This window comes from Bos grunniens, chromosome 12, assembly GCF_055505025.1.
Source record: "Bos grunniens cultivar Pamir isolate PY7600 chromosome 12, Bosgru_T2T1.0, whole genome shotgun sequence".
In the NCBI taxonomy this organism is placed as follows: domain Eukaryota; kingdom Metazoa; phylum Chordata; class Mammalia; order Artiodactyla; family Bovidae; genus Bos; species Bos grunniens.
In genome coordinates, this window is record NC_141176.1 from 72,018,934 (window position 1) to 72,042,230 (window position 23,297).

The window sequence follows — 23,297 nt, forward strand, 5'->3', positions numbered from 1 at the left end:
GGCCTATATCTGTTTCATTTGTGTCCCCTCCACCACGGGATGTGTCCTCTCTTAAAGTGAATGGTGAAAGTGAAAGTCACTCAATCGTGTCTGACTCTTTGCAAGTCCATGGAATATACAGTCCACGGAATTCTCCAGGCCAGAATACTGGAGTGGGTGGCCTTTCCCTTCCCCAGGGTATCCTCCCAACACAGGGATCAAACCAAGGTCTCCTGCATTGCAGGCAGATTTTTTACCAAATGAGCTATCAGGGGCCAGCCCTTATATATGATTATATGTGGGACTATAGGATTAATACAGCCTTAATATAGGAATAACAGCTAAACAACTGGTTACTGATTTAGTAATTTCTATGACTTAGAAATCTGTAATCTAACAACTTGGAAAGTAGCATATCTTCCTAATGATTTGTATAAAAGCATTTTTAAGGAACAAATATAAAGCCATCAACTGATCAGTTCAGTTCAGTTCAATCGCTCAGTCATCTCTGACTCTTTGTGATACCATGAATTGCAGCACGCCAGGCCTCCCTGTCCATCACCAACTCCCAGAGTTCACTCAAACTCATGTCCTTCGAGTTGGTGATGCCACCCAGCCATCTCATCCTGTCGTCCCCTTCTCCTCCTGTCCCCAATCCCTCCCAGCATCAGAGTCTTTTGCAATGAGTCAACTCTTCGCATGAGGTGGCCAAAGTATTAGAGTTTCAGCTTTAGCATCATTCCTTCCAAAGAACACCCTGGACTGATCTCCTTTAGGATGGACTGGTTGGATCTCCTTGCAGTCCAAGGGACTTTCAAGAGTCTTCTCCAATACCATAGTTCAACAGCATCAATTCTTCGGCACTCAGCTGTCTTCACAGTCCAACTCTCACATCCATACATGACTACTGGAAAAACCATAGCTTTGACTAGATGGACCTTTGTTAGCAAAGTAATGTCTCTGCTTTTTTTTTTTTTTTTTTAATTGGAGGCTAATTACTTTACAATATTGTATTGGTTTTGCCATACATCAACATGATTCCACCACGAGTGTACATGCGTTCCCCATCCTGAACCCTCCTTCCACCTCCCTCCCCGTACCATCCCTCTGGGTCATCCTAGTGCACCAGCCCCAAGCATCCTGCATCCTGCATTGAACCTGGACTGGCGATTAGTTTCTTATATTATACATGTTTTAATGCCATTGTCCCAAATCATCGCACCCTCTCCCTCTCCCACAGAGTACAAAAGACTGTTCGATACTTCTGTGTCTCTTTTGCTGTCCTGCATACAGGGTTATCGTTACCATCTTCCTAAATTCCATATCTATGCATTAATATACTGTATTGGTGTTTTTCTTTCTGGCTTACTTCACTCTGTATAATAGGTTCCAGTTTCACCCACCTCATTAGAACTGATTCAAATGTATTCTTTTTAATGGCTGAGTAATACTCCATTGTGGATATGTACCACAGCTGTCTTATCCATTCATCTGCTGATGGACATCTAGGTTGCTTCCATGTCCTGGCTATTATAAACAGTGCTGCAATGAATATTGGGGTACACGTGTCTCTTTCAATTCTGGTTTCCTTGGTGTGTATGCCCAGAAGTGGGATTGCTGTGTCATAAAGCAGTTCTATTTCCATTTTTTTAAAGGAATCTCCACACTGTTCTCCATAGTGGCTGTACTAGCTTGCATTCCCAACAACAGTGCAAGAGGGTTCCCTTTTCTCCACACCCTCTCCAGCATTTATTGCTTGTAGACTTTTGGATAGCAGCCATTCTGATTGGTGTGAAATGGTACCTCATTATGGTTTTGATTTGCATTTCTCTGATACTGAGTGATGTTGAGCATCTTTTCATGTATTTATTGGCCATCTGTATGTCTTTCTTGGAGAAATGTCTATTTAGTTCTTTGGCACATTTTTTTTTTTTTGGCTCATTTTTTGATTGGGTCATTTATTTTTCTGAAATTGAGCTGCAGGAGTTGCTTGTATATTTTTGAGATGAGTTGTTTGTCAGTTGATTCATTTGCTATTATTTTCTCCCATTCTGAAGGCTGTCTTTTCACCTTGTCCATAGTTTTCTTTGTTGTGCAGAAGCTTTTAATTTTAATTAGGTCCCATTTTTTTATTTTTGCTTTTATTTCCAATATTCTGGGAGGTGGGTCATAGAGGATCCTCATGTGATTTTCTCAGAGAGTGTTTTGCCTATGTTGTCCTCTAGGAGTTTTATAGTGTCTGGTCTTATGTTTAGATCTTTAATCCATTTTGAGTTTATTTTTGTGCATGGTGTTAGAACATGTTCTAGTTTCATTCTTTTACAAGAGGTTGACCAATTTTCCCAGCACAACTTGTTAAAGAGATTGTCTTTAATCCATTGTATATTCTTGCCTCCTTTGTCAAAGATAAGGTGTCCATAGGTGCATGGGTTTATCTGTGGGCTTTCTATTTTGTTCCATTGATCTATATTTCTGTCTTTGTGCCAGTACCATACTGTCTTGATGACTGTGGCTTTGTAGTAGAACCTGAAGTCAGGCAGGTCGATTCCTCCAGTTCCATTCTTCTTTCTCAAGATTGCTTTGGCTATTCGATTTTTTTTTTTTTTGTATTTCCATACAAATTGTGAAATTAATTGTTCTAGCTCTGTGAACAATACCATTGGTAGCTTGATAGGGATTGCATTGAATCTATAGATTGCTTTGGGTAGTATACTCATTTTCACTATATTGATTCTTCAGATCCATAAACATGGTATATTTCTCCATCTATTAGTGTCCTCTTTGATTTCTTTCACCAGTGTTTTATAGTTTTCTTTATATAGGTCTTTAGTTTGTTTAGGTAGATATATTCCTAAGTATTTTATTCTTTTTATTGAAATGGTGAATGGAATTGTTTCCTTAATTTCTATTTCTATTTTCTCCTTATTAGTGTATAGGAATGCAACGGATTTCTGTGTGTTGATTTTATACCCTGAAATTTTACTATATTTATTGATTAGCTCTAGTAATTTTCTGGTGGCGTCTTTAGGGTTTTCTATGTAGAGGATCATGTCATATGCAAACAGTGAGAGTTTTACTTCTTCTTTTCCAATTTGGATTCTTTTTATTTCTTTTTCTGCTCTGATTGCTGTGGCCAAAACTTCCAAAACTATGTTGAATAGTAGTGGTGAAAGTGGGCACCCTTGTCTTGTTTCTGACTTTAGGGGAAATGCTTTCAATTTTTCACCATTGAGGATAATGTTTGCTGTGGGTTTGTCATATATAGCTTTTATTATATTGAGATATTTTCCTTCTATTCCTGCTTCTGGAGAGTTTTTATCATAAATGGATGTTGAATTTTGTCAAAGGCTTTCTCTGCATCTATTGAGATAATCATATGGCTTTTATTTTTCAATTTGTTAATGTGGTGTATTACATTGATTGATTTGCGGATATTGAAGAATCCTTGCATCCCTGGGATAAAGCCCACTTGGTCATGGTGTATGATCTTTTTAATGTGTTGTTGGATTCTGATTGCTAGAATTTTGTTAAGGATTTTTGCACCTATGTTCATCAGTGATATTGGCCTGTAGTTTTCTTTTTTGTGGCATCTTTGTCAGGTTTTGGTATTAGGGTGATGGTGGCCTCATAGAATGAGTTTGGAAGTTTACCTTCCTCTGCAATTATCTGGAAGAGTTTGAGTAGGATAGGTTTTAGCTCTTCTGTAAATTTTTGGTAGAATTCAGCTATGAAGCCATCTGGACCTGGGCTTTTGTTTGCTGGAAGATTTTTGATTACAGTTTCAATTTCCGTGCTTGTGATTGGTCTGTTAAGATTTTCTATTTCTTCCTGGTCCAGTTTTGGAAAGTTGTACTTTTCTAAGAATTTGTCCATTTCTTCCACGTTGTCCATTTTATTGGCATATAATTGCTGATAGTAGTTTCTTATGATCCTTTGTATTTCTGTGTCTTCTGTTGTGATCTCTCCATTTTCATTTCTAATTTTATTGATTTGATTTTTCTCCCTTTGTTTCTTGATGAGTCTGGCTAATGGTTTGTCAATTTTATTTATCTTTCAAAGAACCAGCTTTTGGCTTTGTTGATTTTTGCTCTGGTCTCTCTTGTTTGTTTTGCATTTATTTCTGCCCTAATTTTTAAGATTTCTTTCCTTCTACTAACACTGGGGTTCTTTATTTCTTCCTTTTCTAGTTGCTTTAGGTGTAGAGTTAGGTTTTTTATTTGACTTTTTTCTTGTTTCTTGAGGTATGCCTGTATGGCTATGAACTTTGCCCTTAACACTGCTTTTACAGTGTCCCACAGGTTTTGGGTTGTTGTGTTTTCATTTTCATTCATTTCTATGCATATATTTTTTATTTCTTTTGTGATTTTTTGGTTATTCAGCAGGGTGTTGTTCAGCCTCCATATGTTGGAATTTTTAATATGCTATCTGCTGCTGCTAAGTCACTTCAGTTGTGTCTGACTCTGTGTGACCCCATAGACGGCAGCCCACCAGGCTCCCCCATCCCTGGGATTCTCCAGGCAAGAACACTGGAATGGGTTGCCATTTCCTTCTCCAATGCATGAAAGTGAAAAGTGAAAGTGAAGTCTCTCAGTCTTGTTTGACCCTTAGCATGGACTGCAGCCTACCAGGCTCCTCCATCCATGGGATTTTCCAGGCAAGAGTACTGGAGTGGGGTGCCATTGCCTTCTCCAAATATGCTATCTAGGTTGTTCATAACTTTCTTTCCAAGGAGTAAGCATCTTTTAATTTCATTGGTTCAGTCACCATCTGCAGTGATTTTGGAGCCCCCCAAAATAAAGTCTGACACTGTTTCCACTGTTTCCCCATCTATTTTCCATGAAGTCATGGGACAAGATGCCATGATCTTAGTTTTCTGAGTATTGAGCTTTAAGCCAGTTTTCCCCCTCTCCTCTTTCACTTTCATCAAGAGGCTTTTTAGTTCCTCTTCACTTTCTACCATAAGGGTGGTGTCATCTGCATATCTGAGGTTATTGATATTTCTCCCAGCAATCTTGATTCCACCTTTTGCTTCTTCTAGCCCAGGGTTTCTCATGATGTACTGTGCATATAAGTTAAATAAGCAGGGTGACAATATACAGCCTTGATGTACTCCTTTTCCTATTTGGAACCAGTCTGCTGTTCCATGTCCAGTTCTAACTGTTGCTTCCTGACCTGCATATAGGTTTCTCAAGAGGCAGGTCAGGTGGTCTGGTATTCCCATCTCTTTCAGAATTTTCCACATTTTATTGTGATCCACACAGTCAAAAAAAATCGACTGATCACTTCATTGTAATTATTTATGTTACCTTATCTGTAATGGAGTGTTAAGAAAACATTTAAAAACTTTTGTGTTGGTCCATCTTGGACATAACAGCCCATTGGGTTTAATTAACATCCACCTTCAGGAACTACTGGCAGGTAACTATTAATTAAAGAGAAAAAATTCTATTTAAATGCTTTAGTACTATATCTGGAAAAAAAGCGTTAGTCAAGAAACCTAGTATGAATGCTGAACTAACACATGTTAAAGAGTAAGATGAATCCTTTTGGACTTAATGAAGCAATGATGTATGTGTCTACATCCTGGAGTCTTGCTTCTGATCACAGACGCAGTGTCCAGAGTATCCCCTTAGGACTTTGCTGTCCTGAGTCCAGAGCACATGACCATTTGTAGTTAGGGAGGAATAGAAAAAGGGACTGATGTTCACTGAGTGTATTGGTGGTTTGATTTCTTAGAAGGTATGGATGAGTTGTCATTGACGTTGTTCTGAGGTGGAGAAACTGAGGTTTAGTCTCTTGTCCAACGTCATCAGGCACATGAGAGGGACTGAGCAGCAGTCTGCGGCCTCCAGACTCTCCATCTGACTCACTCACAGGCTGAACTCTGTCCCAGGTTCCTGAGATTTGCTCTGCAAGTGGCTCGGGATCTCAGAATATCTGCCTGGAAACTTGCCCGTGGTCACCAGGGCCCCAGACCTGGACACTTGCTTTCCTAGAGGGGTTGTGGACCCTTTGGGGTTAGATTGGGGATGAGTTGTTAGGGGTCTGCATTTAACATGTAGGAACAGTTTTTTTTCCGTGAAAAAAAATTTAAGGTTGAATAGTGAGGGGGATTTTGACTATAGAGAACTGGCACGTGCTCTGAAACCTTGGGAGATTTCCACAGTGATTTGGGCCATTTGGATTCTGTTCATTTTATTTTCATGTTTGGAAAGTGTTCAGTCCTAATGGAAGAAGACTTCCTTCCTGGATGGAACTGGGAATATTGCAGAAACTAATGGAGGCCATGCTGGCATTCATTTTTTATCTAATGTTCTTTGAAAACAAGTGTCTAGCAAATGCACTGTGGCAAAGATTACCAAGAATCCATTAGTTTTGTTGTTAATATTTATATCATTAATTATAATTACATAGAATTATGTAAGTCTATGTACAATTACATATAAAAATGTATTTTTATATGACATATGACATTTTAATATGACATAGATCCCTCTCCTCCCATTCCTACATAGCAATAACATAGTATTTTAGTTCAGTAGAATTTTGGAATCTCAGTATTAGTTGTTTTTCTTTATGAAACATGTACATAATTGTTAAGCTGAGTTTTAGGAAAAAAACCTTAGCTGTTGGTGCTGCCTTCACTGGACTGCTTTTTAAAGCAGAGTTAGATTCAAATTTGCTGCTGATAAATTTAAGAACCTAATTGGATTAATTGATTTATTATTAATTTTTATTTAATTATTTTATTAATTTTATTAATTATTAATTATTAATTGTTTATTTAATATTTGTTATTGATTTGGTATTTAAACTGCAGATCTTTGACTGCTGTGTAGTTTTTGTCTTATTCTTTTCAAAATATAAGTTTCCAGTTTGAAACACCCCCATTAATGTGCTTTTGCATACTGTACCTTTTACATTTGTAGGTGTGTTCGTCAGGCCTTAAAGGAGAAGATCACAGTCTTAGTGACTCATCAGTTGCAGTACCTAAAAGATGCAAGTCAGATTCTGATACTGAGAGATGTAAGTAATTTCTAGAAGTCTGTGGAATTGCTACCACTCAGGTGTGTTGAAGGACAGACATCCCCGCAAGTCACTCTCCTTGCATTCATGGTAAACACCCTCTTCTCCCTGAGTTTTACGTCCCCTTCTTCTCAGAGTTCCTGTTCATGCCTTGGAGAATGAATCCAAAGACCTGTAGCCCACCAGGCTCTTCTGTTCATGGGATTTCCTGGGCAAGAACACTGGACAGGGGTGCCATGCCCTCCTCCAGGGGATCTTCCCGACCCAGGAACTGAAACTGAGTCTCTTACCATCGAACACTGTCTCATTGGCAGGCAGGTTCTTTACCACTAGTGCCATCTGGAAAGCCCCGAAATATCACTACTACACTCTAAGCCAACACTCTAGGGCTTCCCTTGTGGCTCAGCTGGTAAGGAATCCGCCTGTAATGTGGGAGACCTGGGTTCAATCCCTAGGTTTGGATGATCCCCTGGAGAAGGGAAAGGCTACCCACTCCAGTATTCTGGCCTGGAGAATTCCATGGACTGTATAGTCCATGAGGTCACAAAGAGTCAGACACAACTGCATGACTTTCACTTTCTTTCGCACTCTAAGCCACATAAAACCTAGGTTACTGAATCATCACTCTTCTAATGAAATCTATTAAGTGTAATGATGTAATTTTATTTAGAATTTGTTATTTTCTTCTTTCATGACTTAAGGCAAAGTGTATTACTTAGAAATTAGAGATACTTAGATCTGTTTGTATCCAGGTGATTGTCATATAGTTTGCTTCAAGAGCATCTTCCATTAACACAGGAAGCGAGGTTGGGTAACTGAGCACCCGGGTCAGAGATGCCCACTCTGCTGGTGTCTCCAGTTGCTGGTCTCCCTGCCCATGTCTCTGTGTGCCCAATACGTGTGGGAGCCTGTGCAGCAGGAGGACAAGGCCCTGCCCTCAACGGGCTCCTGTTCTTATGGGGAGGATGTGACAGAGAGAGGTGGGCTGACATCCTGGCTGCCTCCCTGAGGATCTGGTGCCTCACAGGGTCTGAGTGACATGAAGGTGGGGGGTCACACAGTCACCTGGGTGAGGGGGTCTAAGGCAGGGGGTCCTAAGAAGGAGCTGACCTGGCAGATTGGAGGAATGGCAGGAAGACCAGCGTGTCTGAGGAGAGTGAGCAGGGGAATGGGAGGGAGCTGGTATCTGAGCTGTGGGTCCGGAAGTGAGACGGAAGCCTTGGACAGTCCATAGAAGAGGAAGGAGGTGGGAGCTAAGAGAGTCTTCTGATTGTCACTGGAAGCAGAACAGCAGGAGCAGTTACAAGTCTTAGTAAAGCTGAGGAGACAGAAGTGTGAGCTCAGGCTAGAGTATCAGTTTCTAGAGCTGCCTTAACTAAGTACTGCAAACTGGGTGACTTAAAATAGCAGAAGTTTATCATCTCCCTGCTCTGGAGGCTACGGGTTCTAAATCCAGGTGCTAGCAGGGCCGTGCTCTCCATGAAGGCTCCAGGGGAGAATCCTTTCCTCCAGCTTCTGGTGTTCACTGGCCTTCCTTGTGTTCCTTGGCTTCCAGCTGCAGAGCTGTGGTCTCTGCCTCTGAGGTCACATGGCCATTGTCCCCGTGTCTGTCTGGGTTTCTTCTCTTCTCATAATGACATCAGTCTTACTGGATATAGGGTCACCCTGTTCCAGGGTGACCTCATCTTAACTTGATTACATCTGCAAAGATCCTGTTTCCAAATAAGGTCATGTTCACAGGTGTCATGTGTGAACTTATCTTTTTGAGGAGGGGACACCATCCAAGCCGCAACTCCTAGCATGACCGGGGGAGGTGTGGAGATTAGTGAGAAGTTTGCAGACTTGGTGGGTGTTCAATGCTTCACTCCTTGGCTTGTTTGCCTCTGGGTCTCAGCCCCTTTGTTGTTAACTCCTGACTGTTCCACAGGCCCTTGGTCAGATCCCTGACTTCTGAAATGAATTTCTGCTCCAAGAAAGATTATTAAATTACAGAACCCCTGTCTCTCTGGAAGCAGTTCCATGTGTCAACTCTTTCTCCACTCCTCTAGAAGGGGCTAAGATTTGCAAGGTTGAGGGCAGTTGATTTCATGTGCAGAGGGGGGATTCTAGTGTGTAAACTGCAATGTTGACATTGTTATGAGCACAGGCTCAGTGGGCAGGAGAATAACCTATTTAGCCAGTCCCTAGATGTTTTGGGGTCCCCTTATTGCTTCCTTTCAGGATACTATCCCCAATTTTAGTATTAACAAAACAACTATTTTCCACTGGTGAGCACTCCTGGATGAATTGGGGACCATCCTCACTGTTTGTCTGGTCCCTCCCTCACAGCAGAGAGGGGATGGCTGCTCCCTTGTCCCCTGGAATTTTCAGTGCTTGACTGCTGAGAGAAATTGCTGTCTTTGTACTACCAGTCATTTCATTGTGTATATTACAGGTTTGATGTGGTGAGTGGTGATTTCATTAAAGAGATGTGTGAATTTTGCCTTCCAAGTGGAACAAGACACAATACATTCTGTACAATTTTTTAGTTCTTCAGTATCAGAGAGTACCTAGATGCTTCCTTGCATTTCTCCCAGTGGACCCCCTTGGGGGAGACGGTGGGAGGGGTCCCAGCGAGGGTCCTGGGCCATCTCCCTCCACCTGAGCTGCCTTAACCACAGCTGCTCTCAATTGATGAGTTTTGCGTCCTGAGATTTTTTTCCTCTGATGTTTTGTTTGCTACTGAGGGAATCAGCTGAGTCTGGTTTCATGGGGTCAGAAACTAGTGAAACATATGCACATTATTTTATATGACTTTGTAAGGGAGGGAAACTGCAAGCATGTGTCACATGTGTTCAAAGATAATGATTTGATTAGATGTAGCTTAAGCAGTTGCCTGATTTGAGGAAACCTAGTTGGCTGCATGTGGTTGATTGTTCATAAGTTTTTTCTTGGATCCTGAGTGCATTGATTCTGGCTTAGGTTTTGGTTTGTGGGCACAGACTGCTAAGGCTTTAGAGCCACCCCAGACCCATGGCCTCCTTGTTTAATTACTTTAAAAGGTGGAATATTTAATTTTCAGTTGGGAACTTGCTGAGTGTGTGGGGCAGTTGTAGAGACCATGAGAGGCCTCTCATGGGTTTTCTGTCCGGGGCTGGTTCCTATTATTCCAGCCAGGCACATGATAGTGTGACAGTGACAGTGGTCAGTGAAGATTTCATGAGTGACTCTTACCTGTATGCAGATGTGCTTGTGCCCACCTCTGGGTTAAGTTTAAATTTCTTTCCTGGAATTGTCACATGAGGCTTCTCTCAATCCCCATGTTGTCTAAAGTCTGTGCCGATCCTGCCACCAACATCTGTACTTCTTACTTCCCTAAGTGCCCAGGGTAGTCATGTCAATGGCCTCCATTTTTAACATGTGAACACACATTTCTTTCACATCACCCAGCAACTGACACAGGGACAGGGTTTGGCAGAGAACACAATGCTCAGTTCTGTCCTTAGCTGACTGAACTAAATTTCTCAACAAGAAATTTAGACCCAGGGATCATTTTTTTTGTTTTGTTTTGTTTTAACCACAAGTATTTATTGATGGATTGAAGAATACAATTTTAATGGAACAATAAGGCACAACTGTGGATTAAAACAGTTTGCTACACAGCCAAAAGGAGGAAAAAGCCATCATCTTAGGAACTTTAAATATGCAGGTCAAGGAGCCTCTGAAGTACCTCACTAATAGACCAGTGTTGGACAATTCTTCCCTTTTATAAAATTCCTATATCACTTGATCACAAAGTCACACTGATACTTCTCTATGAAATCCTCTCTCATTTATACTTGAGTCATCCAGCCTGGCTACTCTTTCTTAAGCACTCTTCCCAAACCCTTTGCAGTTTTTTTTTTTTTTTTTTTGTAAGCAATTCCCTTCCTAAAGTAGTGTGTATACATCTTGGATAGCCTTCCAAAGCAAGGAAAGAAGCAAGCAAGCAGTGAGTCAGAATCAGCCAAGGACAGATATATGGATGAAGAGATGCATAAGGACAGATCTTAGGATGACCACAGCCTGCTTCAGTGACATCTATACTAAGCTTCCTCGGGGCAGAGGAGTTGCTCTGGTTCAAGCAAAGGCTTGTAATGCCACTTCAGGTTGTGTCACCAATCCCAGAGCTCTCATTCCTAAGGGATTTGCAGTAGTGTACAAGAGGAGCTAGGAAGTCAATATAACCAGGCAGCTAATGATATGATACATTCAGTATTTTGGACCTGTATTAAGAGCTGACTATGGCGTCCACCATTAACTTGTGCCAGGTGTAAAATTCAGAGAGAATTTTGTGCAAAACTTCAAGACACTGAGGACAATTTTTAAATCTTATGGACTGGGATAAGTTAGGCACTTATCTTTCTACTTACAAATGTGAAGTGAAAAGTATTCCAGGGCACATCACACCAAGGCATAAACCATGCTGTAGAGGTGGGAATATTTTTAGGGTGCCCAGCCTCCTTGTTCAAAAAGCCATGAGAAAGACACCAAGCAAATGGTCAGAGCAGCCATTCTGGTGGTGACATTATCCTCAGATGAAGCAAGCTGCATGCATGCGGCTTATTTCCAGAGAATCAACACTGTACTAACAAGAGCAGCCATGTAGGTATGTATGTTGAGAATCAGAGGCCAGAGGTAGAGTGACCTGGGCAAGCCACCTAGAAGACTTGGCTCTACACCTCTTATCTCTCTTGTCTTTCAAGAGCATCTCTAACCAACAGCCCTTTGGTGACAGAGCAGAGGGGACCAAGAGATGGTCAAGACATTCTTCTGAGAGAAGTGTTGGTTATTGAAAAGCTCCTGGGGAGGCAACATTTTATTTTAAATAAAAATCATAATTTAAGCCCAGATAACTTTTTTTGATTAGTATTTAGGTTGGTTTAATATTATCAAATGTAAATTAATTTCTCTCATTTTTTTTTAAAATTTTAGGGCAAAATGGTGGAAAGAGGAACTTATTCTGAGTTCCTGAACGCTGGGGTAGATATTTTTTCCCTTTTTGAGAAGGGGAATGAGCAGTCTGAACCATCTCCAGTTCCAGGAACTCCCACTGTGATCTCTGAGTCTTTTGTTCAGTCTCTCCAGTCTCCCAGACCCTCGTTGAAAGATGCAGCTCCAGAAGACCAAGAAGTGAGTTTCTCATTCTGCAGTGTGCCTGGGTCTGTCTGCCCTTGGTGGTCTCAGGGACCTTCAGTCTGCTCTGCTCGTGGCATCTTCATTTGTCCCAAAGTCGACCCTAAGGTTCCCAAAGTCTTGTTCCATGGAATTGGTAGAGTTAGAAGATCATGTGGGGAGCAAGCCTGCTTGGGGTTCCCCTTTGAGTGTAGATTGGAGCATCTTATGGAGATCAGTAGTGGGTACACTGCTATGAATTTCTGAGTGAATGTGGCTCACACTGATTGAAGACTCTTCAGTTTACCAGGTTACATCCTACTCATGCTGGTGGCCCCTGGCTTCCCTTATACATCCAGAGGCTTAATGTGAAGACCACCCTTAGACTGAGTCTTGCTGTTGCCACGTTAAATCAGCTACTTTTCCTATATGTTGGAATGTTCTGGCACTGCAGGTGACTGATGGTAGTATTTTGCCTCGGTATCAGATGGTTTGTGATAGGTTAGAGGTAATGTGGGCAAAGGACCTGACACATGGTAGACACTTTGGTGTTAGTTTCCATCTTCCTTTCTTACCCTTCAAGATAAAAGCACATTTTATCAACCTTGAATCCCAGTGGCCAGGAGAGAGCCAAAGACACACTAGGCTCCTGTGATGCTACAATGCATTCTAAGTCCTCCAGACAGAAATGCACTAGATCTCCCTTAAAAACATACACAGATATTCCCTTGATAACCAAACCCTCAATATCCAAACCCAGGACCCTGGAATGACTCTGATAAGTATTTGGATTAGCTGTTAATTTTCTAAACTCAGGAATCACTCTGAAACTTAGGAACCAAATAGATTCAGATCACATCTTGCACTGTGCTATCCAAACTCATATTACTCCAGCTCTCTCTGTGAATTCAGTTTACTGTATTTGGCTAGTATTTTGGGCCCCAAGTATGTTTTATGTTTCTATCATTGAATGACACAAGTCATCTAGAGGGATACTTTAGCTCCATATCGTTTTGTGTGTTATTTTAGAGGAAGCTTCTGCATTTATATGTTAATTGATTTTGTTGTGTGTGTGTTGAGAGTCATGTTCTATTTTAAGCAAAGCTACCCAAAAGTGAATAACCTCATGCGAATGACATTTCCTTACTTCTAGTAGATTCCTAGAAGTGGGAGGGCTGGGTCCAAGTGTAAACACATATGTGATTTGGCTAGATATTCCCACACCCTTCTCCGTAGGAGATGGACCATCCTGCACTCCTACCCCAGTGTATGAAATGTGTGTTTCTCACAGCCTTGCAGTGGAGGACATTGTTGAACTCTTCACATTTGGGGTTCATTTTTTAAAATTTCATCTCACTACCATATTCCCCTTCTAGACTGAGAATATACAGGTTACACTACCTCTAGAGGACCATTTGGAAGGAAAATTTGGTTTTAAGACCTATGAGAATTACTTCACAGCTGGTGCTGACTGGCCTGTCATCATCTTCCTTATTCTAGTAAACATCGCAGCTCAGGTATGTAAGGGTGTTTAATTTGGTTTGTGCACTCAGGTTTATATTTACATACTATTTATACTGTGTTTTATAATTATTTTTAAAAATGTGTATTAGATTTATCTCAAAGAGTTGGCTCATGCATTTGTGGGCCTATCTGGGTGAATGTGAAACCAGAAAGGCAGGCCTGCAGACTGAAATCTCAGGCAGGAGCTGACCCTGCTGTTTTGAAGCAGAATTTCTTCCTCCACCAGGAAGCCTCAGATTTTGTTCTTCAAGCCTTCATCTGACTGGACGAGGCCACCACAGTGTTTAGGGTGGTCTCCTCTCCAGAAGTTCTGATGATGGATGTGAACCACATCCACAAAATACATTCCCAGCAACATCTAGATGAGTGTTTGGTTGAATCACTGGAGACTGGCCCAGCCAAGCTGACACCCAGAACTGACCATCACTGTACTTGTCAAGCTTTTTGCTTCGAAAAATCCCAGCATTTGTTCTGTTATTACTTGCTTTTGGCAGTCGACTTGAATTTGCATTGACGTACATTATATTTGGAGAGCAAAGTCTTCTAGGGAAAAGGGGATTTCTTTTAAGCATATTAAGTTGTAAGATGCCCTCCCCTGACCTGTGGTCATCTGGGGTGTGGGGCTTGGCACAGACCTGAGCCAGAAGGACCATCTCCGTGTTCTGGAGCCTTTCTGTCCCCCGTCCTAGTGAGCAGGGTGTGAGGCTCAGTGATGTCAGTGTATGAGTGACTGTTGTTTCTTGCTCCAGGTTGCCTATGTCCTGCAGGACTGGTGGCTTGCATTCTGGTGAGTGATTCCTGGTCTGACCCTAAGTGCTGTGAAATCTACATGAAGCCCCCTTTCCCACAGAGTCAGGGGGTGAGATTGGGCTTGTTCAGCCTCCTCTTCTGACCCTCAGGTAGTTTTCCTGAAGAAAGATGAAAGTTCCTGTGGGTGATGTGTGATCCCCCTGTGGTCTCTCCCCATGTCCCTCCCTGTAGCAGCTTCTTCACAGACAATTCTTTTTCTTTTTTTGAACTTTTAATATTGTATTGCAATATAGCCGATCAACAATGTTGTGATAATTTCATATGAACAGTGAAGGGATGCAGCCATACATATACACGTACCCATTCTCCCCCAAACTTCCCTCCCATCCAGGCTGCCACATACCATTGGGCAGAATTCCACGTGCTATACAATAAGACCTTGTTGTTTACCTGTTTTAAATATAGCAGTGTGTGCATGAGCATCCAAACATTCTATCTATCCTTCCCCTTGGCAACCATAAGTTCATTTTCTAAGTCTGTCTTCACAGATAATTTTGAAAACTGAAAGTCATGATTAAGATTTTTAAAAGGAAGACACACAGAGGGCCTTGTGAACTGGGAAACACTTTCCAGCATAAAATACATTTCTTGAAGTAATTTATTGGTGATATTTGTGTAAATTTTATGTATATCTTTAGTGTAATATTTTTTATTTCCTGTTCCATAGGGCAAATGTACAAAATGATCTGTATTTTGGGAGATATGTAAAAGAACATGAAGACGTAGTGTTCGTTATGAACTGGTACTTAGGAGTTTATTCAGGTAAAGTTGAGTTATCTGCTCCATTGTATCTGAGTTTAAGGTGCTTATAATGAGTCTGTGTGAGCAACAAGGGCTTCCAGAGTAATTCAGTAATGTCTTAACAGACTAAGTGTCTGAAACACATTTACTCTATGAATTAATTTAAATAGTTATTTTAAAGATCTACTAGAAGAAAAGAGGTTGAATGGAGACTCTTAATTTGGTCCATACTGGATTTTAGTAATTAAACCAGGGTTGAATATTGAGAAAATCAGCCACCGGAAATATGTAACTTTTGTGTATTCTAATAGGTGCTTTAACTAAATTTTACATCGCTGTATGGATTGGCAAGGGGATTAGAAATGGATCCCCACCCTGTGGTTCAGGTTGTTCCAATTCTGTCTGAATAAACCTTGGCTTTTATTGACCTTTTATGAAATCCTCTGGCAGCATGGGTCCCAGATTAAAGCATTATTCCCTCCCAGGTATGCAAAGCTCCCCTTTCCACACTGCTCATTACTTGGACTTCACTAATAACTAGAGAAGCTAAGCAGGGGAAGTGCATTGTCTGGGATTAGGATTCCTCCTCTTTCTTACCCTGAGATCACTGTTATCTCCTCCCCAACTGTGTGATTAATTGATACTTTGGCTTGCCAGACTAATATTATCATGATTGTCTCTATTCACAAGAGTATTTAGAATACATATAGCATAGCATTACATACTATTTAAAGGTTGTCTTTAACAAAAACTTTAAATGCCTTCTTTCTCCATTCATCTGTTGATGGATATTTAGGTTGCTTACATGTCCTAGCTTTTGTAAATAGTATTGCTATGAACACTGGGGTGCATGTGTTTTTTGAATTATGGTTTTCTCAGGATATATGCCCAGTGGTGGGATTGCTGGGTCGTATGATGGTTCTGTTTTTAAAGGAACCTCCATCCTGTTCTCCATAGTGACTGTAGCAATTTACATTCCTACTAACAGTGAAAGAAGGTTCCCTTTTTCCACACTTTCTCTAGCATTTATTGTGTGAGGTAATACCTTATCAGAGTTTTGATCTGCATTTCTCTAATAAGGGTATTGAGCATCTTTTCATTTGCCTCTTGACCATCTGTATGTCTTCTTTGGAGAAAGGTGTATATAGATCTTCTGCCCACTTTTTGATTGCTTTTTTAAAAAAATTTTTTATTAAGCTGCATGAGCTGTTTGTATATTGTGGCGATTAATCCCTGGTCAGTTACTTATTTTGTAATTATTTTCTCCCATTCACAGGACTGTCTTTTCATTTCATTAATGGTATATATGTACACACACACACACACACACACACTAGGTCGGGGGAAGGGTGGCTTCCCAATATCTCAAATGGTAAAGAATCTGCCTGCAATGAGGGAGACCTGGGTTCAATCCCTGGGTCAGGAAGAACTCCTAGATAAGGGCATGGCAACCTACTCCAGTATTCATGCTGGAGAATTCCATGGACAGAGGAGCCTGGCCAGATTCAGTCCATGGGATTGCAAAGAGTTGAACATGACTGAGTGAAAAACACCCATGTACACTGGAATATTACTTATCCATAGAAAGGAATGAAATTGGGTCGTTTGTCAAGATGTGGATGGACCTAGAGTCTGTCATACAAGTAAAGTAAGTCAGAAAGAGAAAAACAGAAAAAAAAAATACTTGAATTAATGCATATATATGGAATCTAGCCTCTTCATGGATCACTGCATGGTGAAGGGGCTGGCATAACTCAATGAAGCTATGAGCTATGCCATGTAGGGCCACCTAAGACAGGCAGGTCATAGTGCAGAGTTATGACAAAATGGGATTCACTGGAGGAGGGAATGGCAAACCACTCCAGTGTACTAGCCATGAGAAACCCATGAACTGCATAAAAAGGCAAAAAGATAGGATGCCAAAAGATTAGCCCCCAGGTCAGAAGATGTCCAATATGCTACTGGGGAAGTTCAAATCAGTTCAGTCGCTCATTCGTGTCTGACTCTTTGTGACCCCATGAACCACAGCATGCCAGGCCTCCTGCCCATCGCCAACTCCTGGAGTCCACCCAAACCTATGTCCATTGAGTTGGTGATGCCATCCAACCATCTCATCCTCTGTCGTCCCCTTCTCCTCCTTCCTTCAATCTTTCCCAGCATCAGGGTCTTTTCCAATGAGTCAGCTCTTCACATCAGGTTGCCAAAGTATTGGCATTTCAGCTTCAACATCAGTCCTTCCAATGAACACCCAGGACTGATCTCCTTTAGGATGGACTGGTTGAATCTCCTTGCAGTCCAAGGCACTCTCAAGAGTCTTCTCCAACACCACAGTTCAAAAGCATCAATTCTTCTGCACTCAGCTTTTTTTTATAGTTCAACTCTTACATCTGCACGTGATCACTGGAAAAACCATAGGCTTGACTAGACGGATCTTTGCTGACAAAGTAATGTCTCTGCTTTTTAATATGCTGTCTAGGCTGGTCATAACTTTCCTTCCAAGGAGTAAGCATCTTTTAATTCATAGCTGCTACTGGGGAAGAGTGGGAGACAACTACTAATAGCTCCAGACAGGATGAAGTGGCTGGGTCAAAGTGAAAATGACGCTCAGTTGTGGATGTGTCTGGTGGGAAAAGTAAAATCTGATGCTGTAAAGAACAGTATTGCATAGAAGCCTGGAATGTTAGGTCTATGAATCCAGGTGAATTGGATGTGGTCAAGCAGGAGATGGGAAGAGTAAACATAGACATCTTAGGAATCAGTGAACTAAAATGGACAGGAATGGGTGAATTTAATTCAGATGACCATTGTATCTACTGCTGTCAGCAAGAATCACTTTGAAGAAATGGAATAGCACTCATAGTCAAGAGCCCAAAATGCAGTTCTTGGATGCAACCTTAAAAATGACAGAATGATCTCTATTTATTTCCAAGGCAAACCATTCAACATATCAGTAATCCAAGTCTATGAACCAACCCCTGATGCTGAAGAAGCTGAAGTTGACCAGTTCTGTGAAGACCTAGAAGACCTCTTAGAACTAAATGCAGAGTTCTAGGGAATAACAAGGAGAGACCGGAAGGCTTTCTTCAATGGACAATACAAAGAAATAGAGGAAAACAACAGAAAGGGTAAGGCTAGAGATCTCTTCAAGGAAATTGGAAATATCAAAGGAACATTTCATCCAAAGACGGGCACAATAAAGGACAGAAACAGTAAAGACCTAATGGAAGTAGAAGCGATCAATAAGAGATGGAAAGAATACACAGAAGAACTGTACAATAAAGATCTTAATGACCTGGATAACCATGATGATGTAGTCTCTCATGCAGAGCCAGACATTCTGGAGTGTGAAGTCAAGTGGGCCTTAGGAAGCACTGCTGCCTATAATGTAGTGGAGGTGATGGAATTGCAGCAGAGCTATTTAAAATCCTAAAATATGATGCTATTAAAGTGCTGCCCTCAATGTGTCAGCAAATTTCGAATACCCAGCAGTGGCCACAGGACTGGGAACGGTCAATCCTCATCCCAGTTCCAAAGAAGGGCAGTACTAAAAAATGTTCAATCCACCAGACAATTGCACTCATCTCCCATGCTAGTAACGTTATGCTCAACATCCTTCAAGCTATGTTTCAGCATCATGTGAACTAAGAACTTCCAGATGTCCAAGCTGCATTGATAAAGGCAGAGGAACCAGAGATCAAATTGCCAACATTTGCTGGATCATAGAGAAAGCAAGGGAATTCCAGAAAAAATATCTACCTCTGTTTCACTGGCTAAGCTAAAGCCTTTGACTCTGTGGATCATAATAAACTGGAGAAACTCTTAAAGAGATGGGAGTACCAAACCATCTTACCTGTCTCCTGAGAAACCTGTATGTGTGTCAAGAAGCAACAGTTAGCACCCTGTATGGAACAACTGATTAGTTCAGGATGGAGAAAGAAGTATGACAAGGCTGTTTGTTGTCACCCCGTTTATTTAACTTATACACAGAGCACATCATGTGAAATTCTGGGCCGCATGGGTTACAAGCTGGAGTCAAGATTGCTGGAGAGTATCAGTCTCAGGTATGTGGGTGATACCACTCTAATGGCAGAAATCAAAAAGGAACTAAAGAGCCTCTTGATGAGAGTGAAGAGGGAGGGTGAAAAAGCCAACTTAAAACTGAATATTAAAGAAACTAAGATCATGGCATCCAGTCCCATCACTTCAGGGCAAACAGAAGGGGGAAATGTGGGAGCAGTGATGGATTTCCTCTTTTTGGGCTCTAAAATCACTGCAGATGGTGACTGTAGCCATGAAATTAGCAGACAATTGCTTCTTGGCAGGAAAGCTATGACAAACTTAGACAGTGTGTTAAAAAGCAGAGACATCACTTTGCCGACAAAGGTCTGTACACACAAGGCTATCTTTCCAGTAGTCATGTACAGATGTAAGAGCTGGACAATAAAGAAGGCTGAGCTCTGAAGAATTGATGGTTTCAAACTGTGGTGTTGGAGAAGACTCTTCAGAGTCCCTTGGACTGCAAGGAGATCCAACCAGCCCATCATAAAGGAGATCAGTCCTGAGTGTTCATTGGAAGGACTGATGTTGACGCTGAAGCTCCAATACTTTGGCCACCTGATGCAAACAGCTGACTCACTGGAAAAGACTCTGATGCTGGGAAAGGTTGAAGGCAGAAGTAGAAGAGCATGACTGAGGATGAGCTGGTTGGATAGCATCACTGATTCATGAACTTGGGCAAACTCCAGGAGATGGTGAGGGACAGGGAAGCCTGGGGTGCTGCAGTCCATGGGGTTGTGAAGAGTTGGACATGACTTGGTGACTGAACAACAATATGGAATCTAGAAAAATGGTACAGATGAACCTGTTTTAAGGGGATGAATAGAGTTGTAGATGTAGAGAATAGATGTTTGGACACAGAGCTGGAGTGGGGAGGTGAGGGAGATGAATTGGGAGACTTGTATTGACATATATACACTACCATGTATAGAACAGATAGCTAGTGGGAAGCTGCTATATAGCACAGGGTGCTCAGCTCAGTGCTCTCTGATGACTGAGAGGGAAGGGATGGGGGGATGGGAGGTCCAAGAATGAAGGATATATGTATATGTATAGCTGATTTACTTTGTTGAACAGCAGAAACTAACACAACATTGATACCCCAATAAAATTTTTTTTAAATAACTAAAAATTGAAATATTCTCACAGGAAATGCTTCTACAAGCTTTCTACAAAGAGTAAATTATGTAAAAATCCACTCATTGAAATTTGGTATTTATTTTATTGATCACTTGATAAGAAACTTGAATCTACCAGTTGTTTACCTTCTGAATTGGTGGACAATGAAGGCTTAAAGAAGAAGGAAGGGATTCTGTTGCACATTCATATAGGATGGAGGGCTAAGGCAAATTCCTGTTGATGGAATTCAGGAATTTGAGCAGCTTTGAGAAATTAAATAACACTGATGTGGTAGCTGAATGGAAAAAAGTACTTGGTGGAATATATATTTCCAAAGTTATCTCCACTCTATACAGCATTGTGAGTTGAAGAGATGTTTGGAGGGCTATTTTAATATTTATATGCATAATAGTGCTCTTTTATGTCATTAATAAGACATAAATTTAAATGATTATATTTATTTACAAATGCTTTGGTGCTCTATAAAATAGTGAGTGATTAGTTTAGATTATCTTGTTTAGATTATCTCATGTCAAAATATAATTTGTAGTTTTTTCAGTTCAATTATTTAAGAGATTATCCACTTGCAACTTAACATGGTCTTTTCATACTCTTTATAGCTACTTGGGCATAGAAGTAGATAGTTTATTTGTATTATTTTAAATTTTTATTAATTTTTATTATAGTTGCTTTCCAATGTTGTTTTAGTTTCTGTTGTACAGCCAAGTGAACCATTGAACATATATCCTATCTTTAGATTTCCTTTCCACTTAGGTCACCACAGAGAATCAAGTAGAGTTCCCTGTGCTATACAGTAGGTTCTTAAAAAGCTACTTTACATGGAAGTAAATTTCCTTGTAAATTACAAGGAAATGGTATAACATGTCTCCTTTTCCCTGTTAATTCTTTTTCTGGTAGCAAAGCATCGGAGAAGGGAATGGCAACCCACTCACTCCGGTATTCTTGCCTGGAGAATTCCATGGACAGAGGAGCCTGGGGGCTACAGTCCATGGGGTTGTAAAGAGTATGACACAACTCAGCACCTAACAATTTCACTTTCACCAAAGCATACCTTACTTTTAGATTATGGGACATGTTGTAAATAATGAGATTTGAAATGTGGAAAAAGGAAGATCAGGTACTTGTATAATTATCTTTCTTATAAATGTTATTAGAACTTGTAATTGAATTAGGCAAGCCCAGAATTAAGCTGCAGTTTACACATTTCCCCCCATGTTGTTTCTATTTAGTGGAGGAAAACAGTAATTTTTACACTTTTATTTATAAGTATATTTTTTGAAAGCATTAATCTCTTAAAGAATCTACTTTATATACATGTGTGTTTTTTATTCTGTATTCTATGTATGTAAACGTCTATAAAAATTGTATTTATAGAATAAAATACACAGTATCTTTTTAAACTGCCTGCCACACTTTAGCATGGTTGAGGATCAGACAGAGATCTTGTGCTGAGTGATGCTTCTTTATTTCAGGGTTAACTGTGTCTACTGTCCTTTTTGGCATCACACGGTCTCTATTGATATTCTACATCCTTGTTAATTCTTCACGAACTTTGCACAACAAGATGTTGGAGACCATTTTAAGAGCTCCAGTATTGTTCTTCAATAGAAATCCAATAGGTAAGTTAGACACCAAATTTTTCAGTGAATATGTCTTAACACATTAAGTGCCTGGTTACATTTTCTTTTTTATTTTATTTTATTTTATTTAACTTTACAATATTGTATTGGTTTTGCCATATATCAAAATGAATCTGCCACAGGTATACATGTGTTCCCCATCCTGAACCCTCCTCCCTCCTCCCTCCCCATAGCATCCCTCTGGGTCGTCCCAGTGCACCAGCCCCAAGCATCCAGTATCATTCATTGAACCTGGACTGACGACTCGTTTCATATATGATATTGTACATATTTCAATGCCATTGTCCCAAATCATCCCACCCTCTCCCTCTCCCACAGAGTCCAAAAGACTGTTCTATACATCAGTGTCTCTTTTGCTGTCTCATACACAGGGTTATTGTTACCATCTTTCTAAATTTCATATATATGCGTTAGTATACTGTATTGGTGTTTTTCTTTCTGGCTTACTTGACTCTGTATAATAGGCTCCAGTTTCATCCACCTCATTAGAAATGATTCAAATGCATTCTTTTTAATGGCTGAGTAATACTCCATTGTATATATGTACCACAGCTTTCTTATCCATTCATCTGCTGATGGACATCTAGGTTGATTCCATGTCCTGGCTGTTATAAACAGTGCTGCAATGAACATTGGGGTACATGTGTCTCTTTCAATTCTGGTTTCCTCAGTGTGTATGCCCAGCAGTGGGATTGCTGGATCATAAGGCAGTTCTATTTCCAGTTTTTTAAGGAATCTCCACACTGTTCTCCATAGTGGCTGGACTAGTTTGCATTCCTACCAACAGTGCAAGAGGGTTCCCTTTTCTCCACACCCTCTCCAGCATTTATTGCTTGTAGACTTCTGGATCACAGCCATTCAGACTGGCATGAAATGGTAACTCATAGTGGTTTTGATTTGCATTTCTCTGATAATGAGTGATGTTGAGCATCTTTTCATATGTTTGTTAGCCATCTATATGTCTTCTTTGGAGAAATGTCTATTTAGTTCTTTGGCCCATTATTTGATTGGGTCATTTATTTTTCTGGAATTGAGCTGTAGGAGTTGCTTGTATATTTTTGAGATTAGTTGTTTGTCAGTTGCTTCATTTGCTATTATTTTCTCCCATTCTGAAGGCTGTCTTTTCACCTTGCTTATAGTTTCCTTTGTTGTGCAGAAGCTTTTAAGTTTAATTAGGTTCCATTTGTTTATTTTTTATTTTATTTCCAATATTCTGGGAGGTGGGTCATAGAGGATCCTGCTGTGATA

The 23,297-nt window shown here is 40.6% G+C and overlaps 1 protein-coding gene across 1 annotated transcript in view; it reads left to right on the forward strand.

Moving 5' to 3' along the window:
- LOC147361882 (ATP-binding cassette sub-family C member 4-like) overlaps positions 1-23,297 on the forward strand; it is a 115,995-nt gene that overhangs the window by 58,766 nt on the left and 33,932 nt on the right. Inside the window, exons 8-11 of the mRNA XM_086328423.1 lie at positions 6,909-7,005; positions 7,865-7,985; positions 8,777-8,850; positions 13,515-13,655. Coding sequence (XP_086184549.1) covers positions 6,909-7,005; positions 7,865-7,985; positions 8,777-8,850; positions 13,515-13,655 — 433 coding nt within the window. The remainder of the gene's footprint in view (positions 1-6,908; positions 7,006-7,864; positions 7,986-8,776; positions 8,851-13,514; positions 13,656-23,297) is intronic.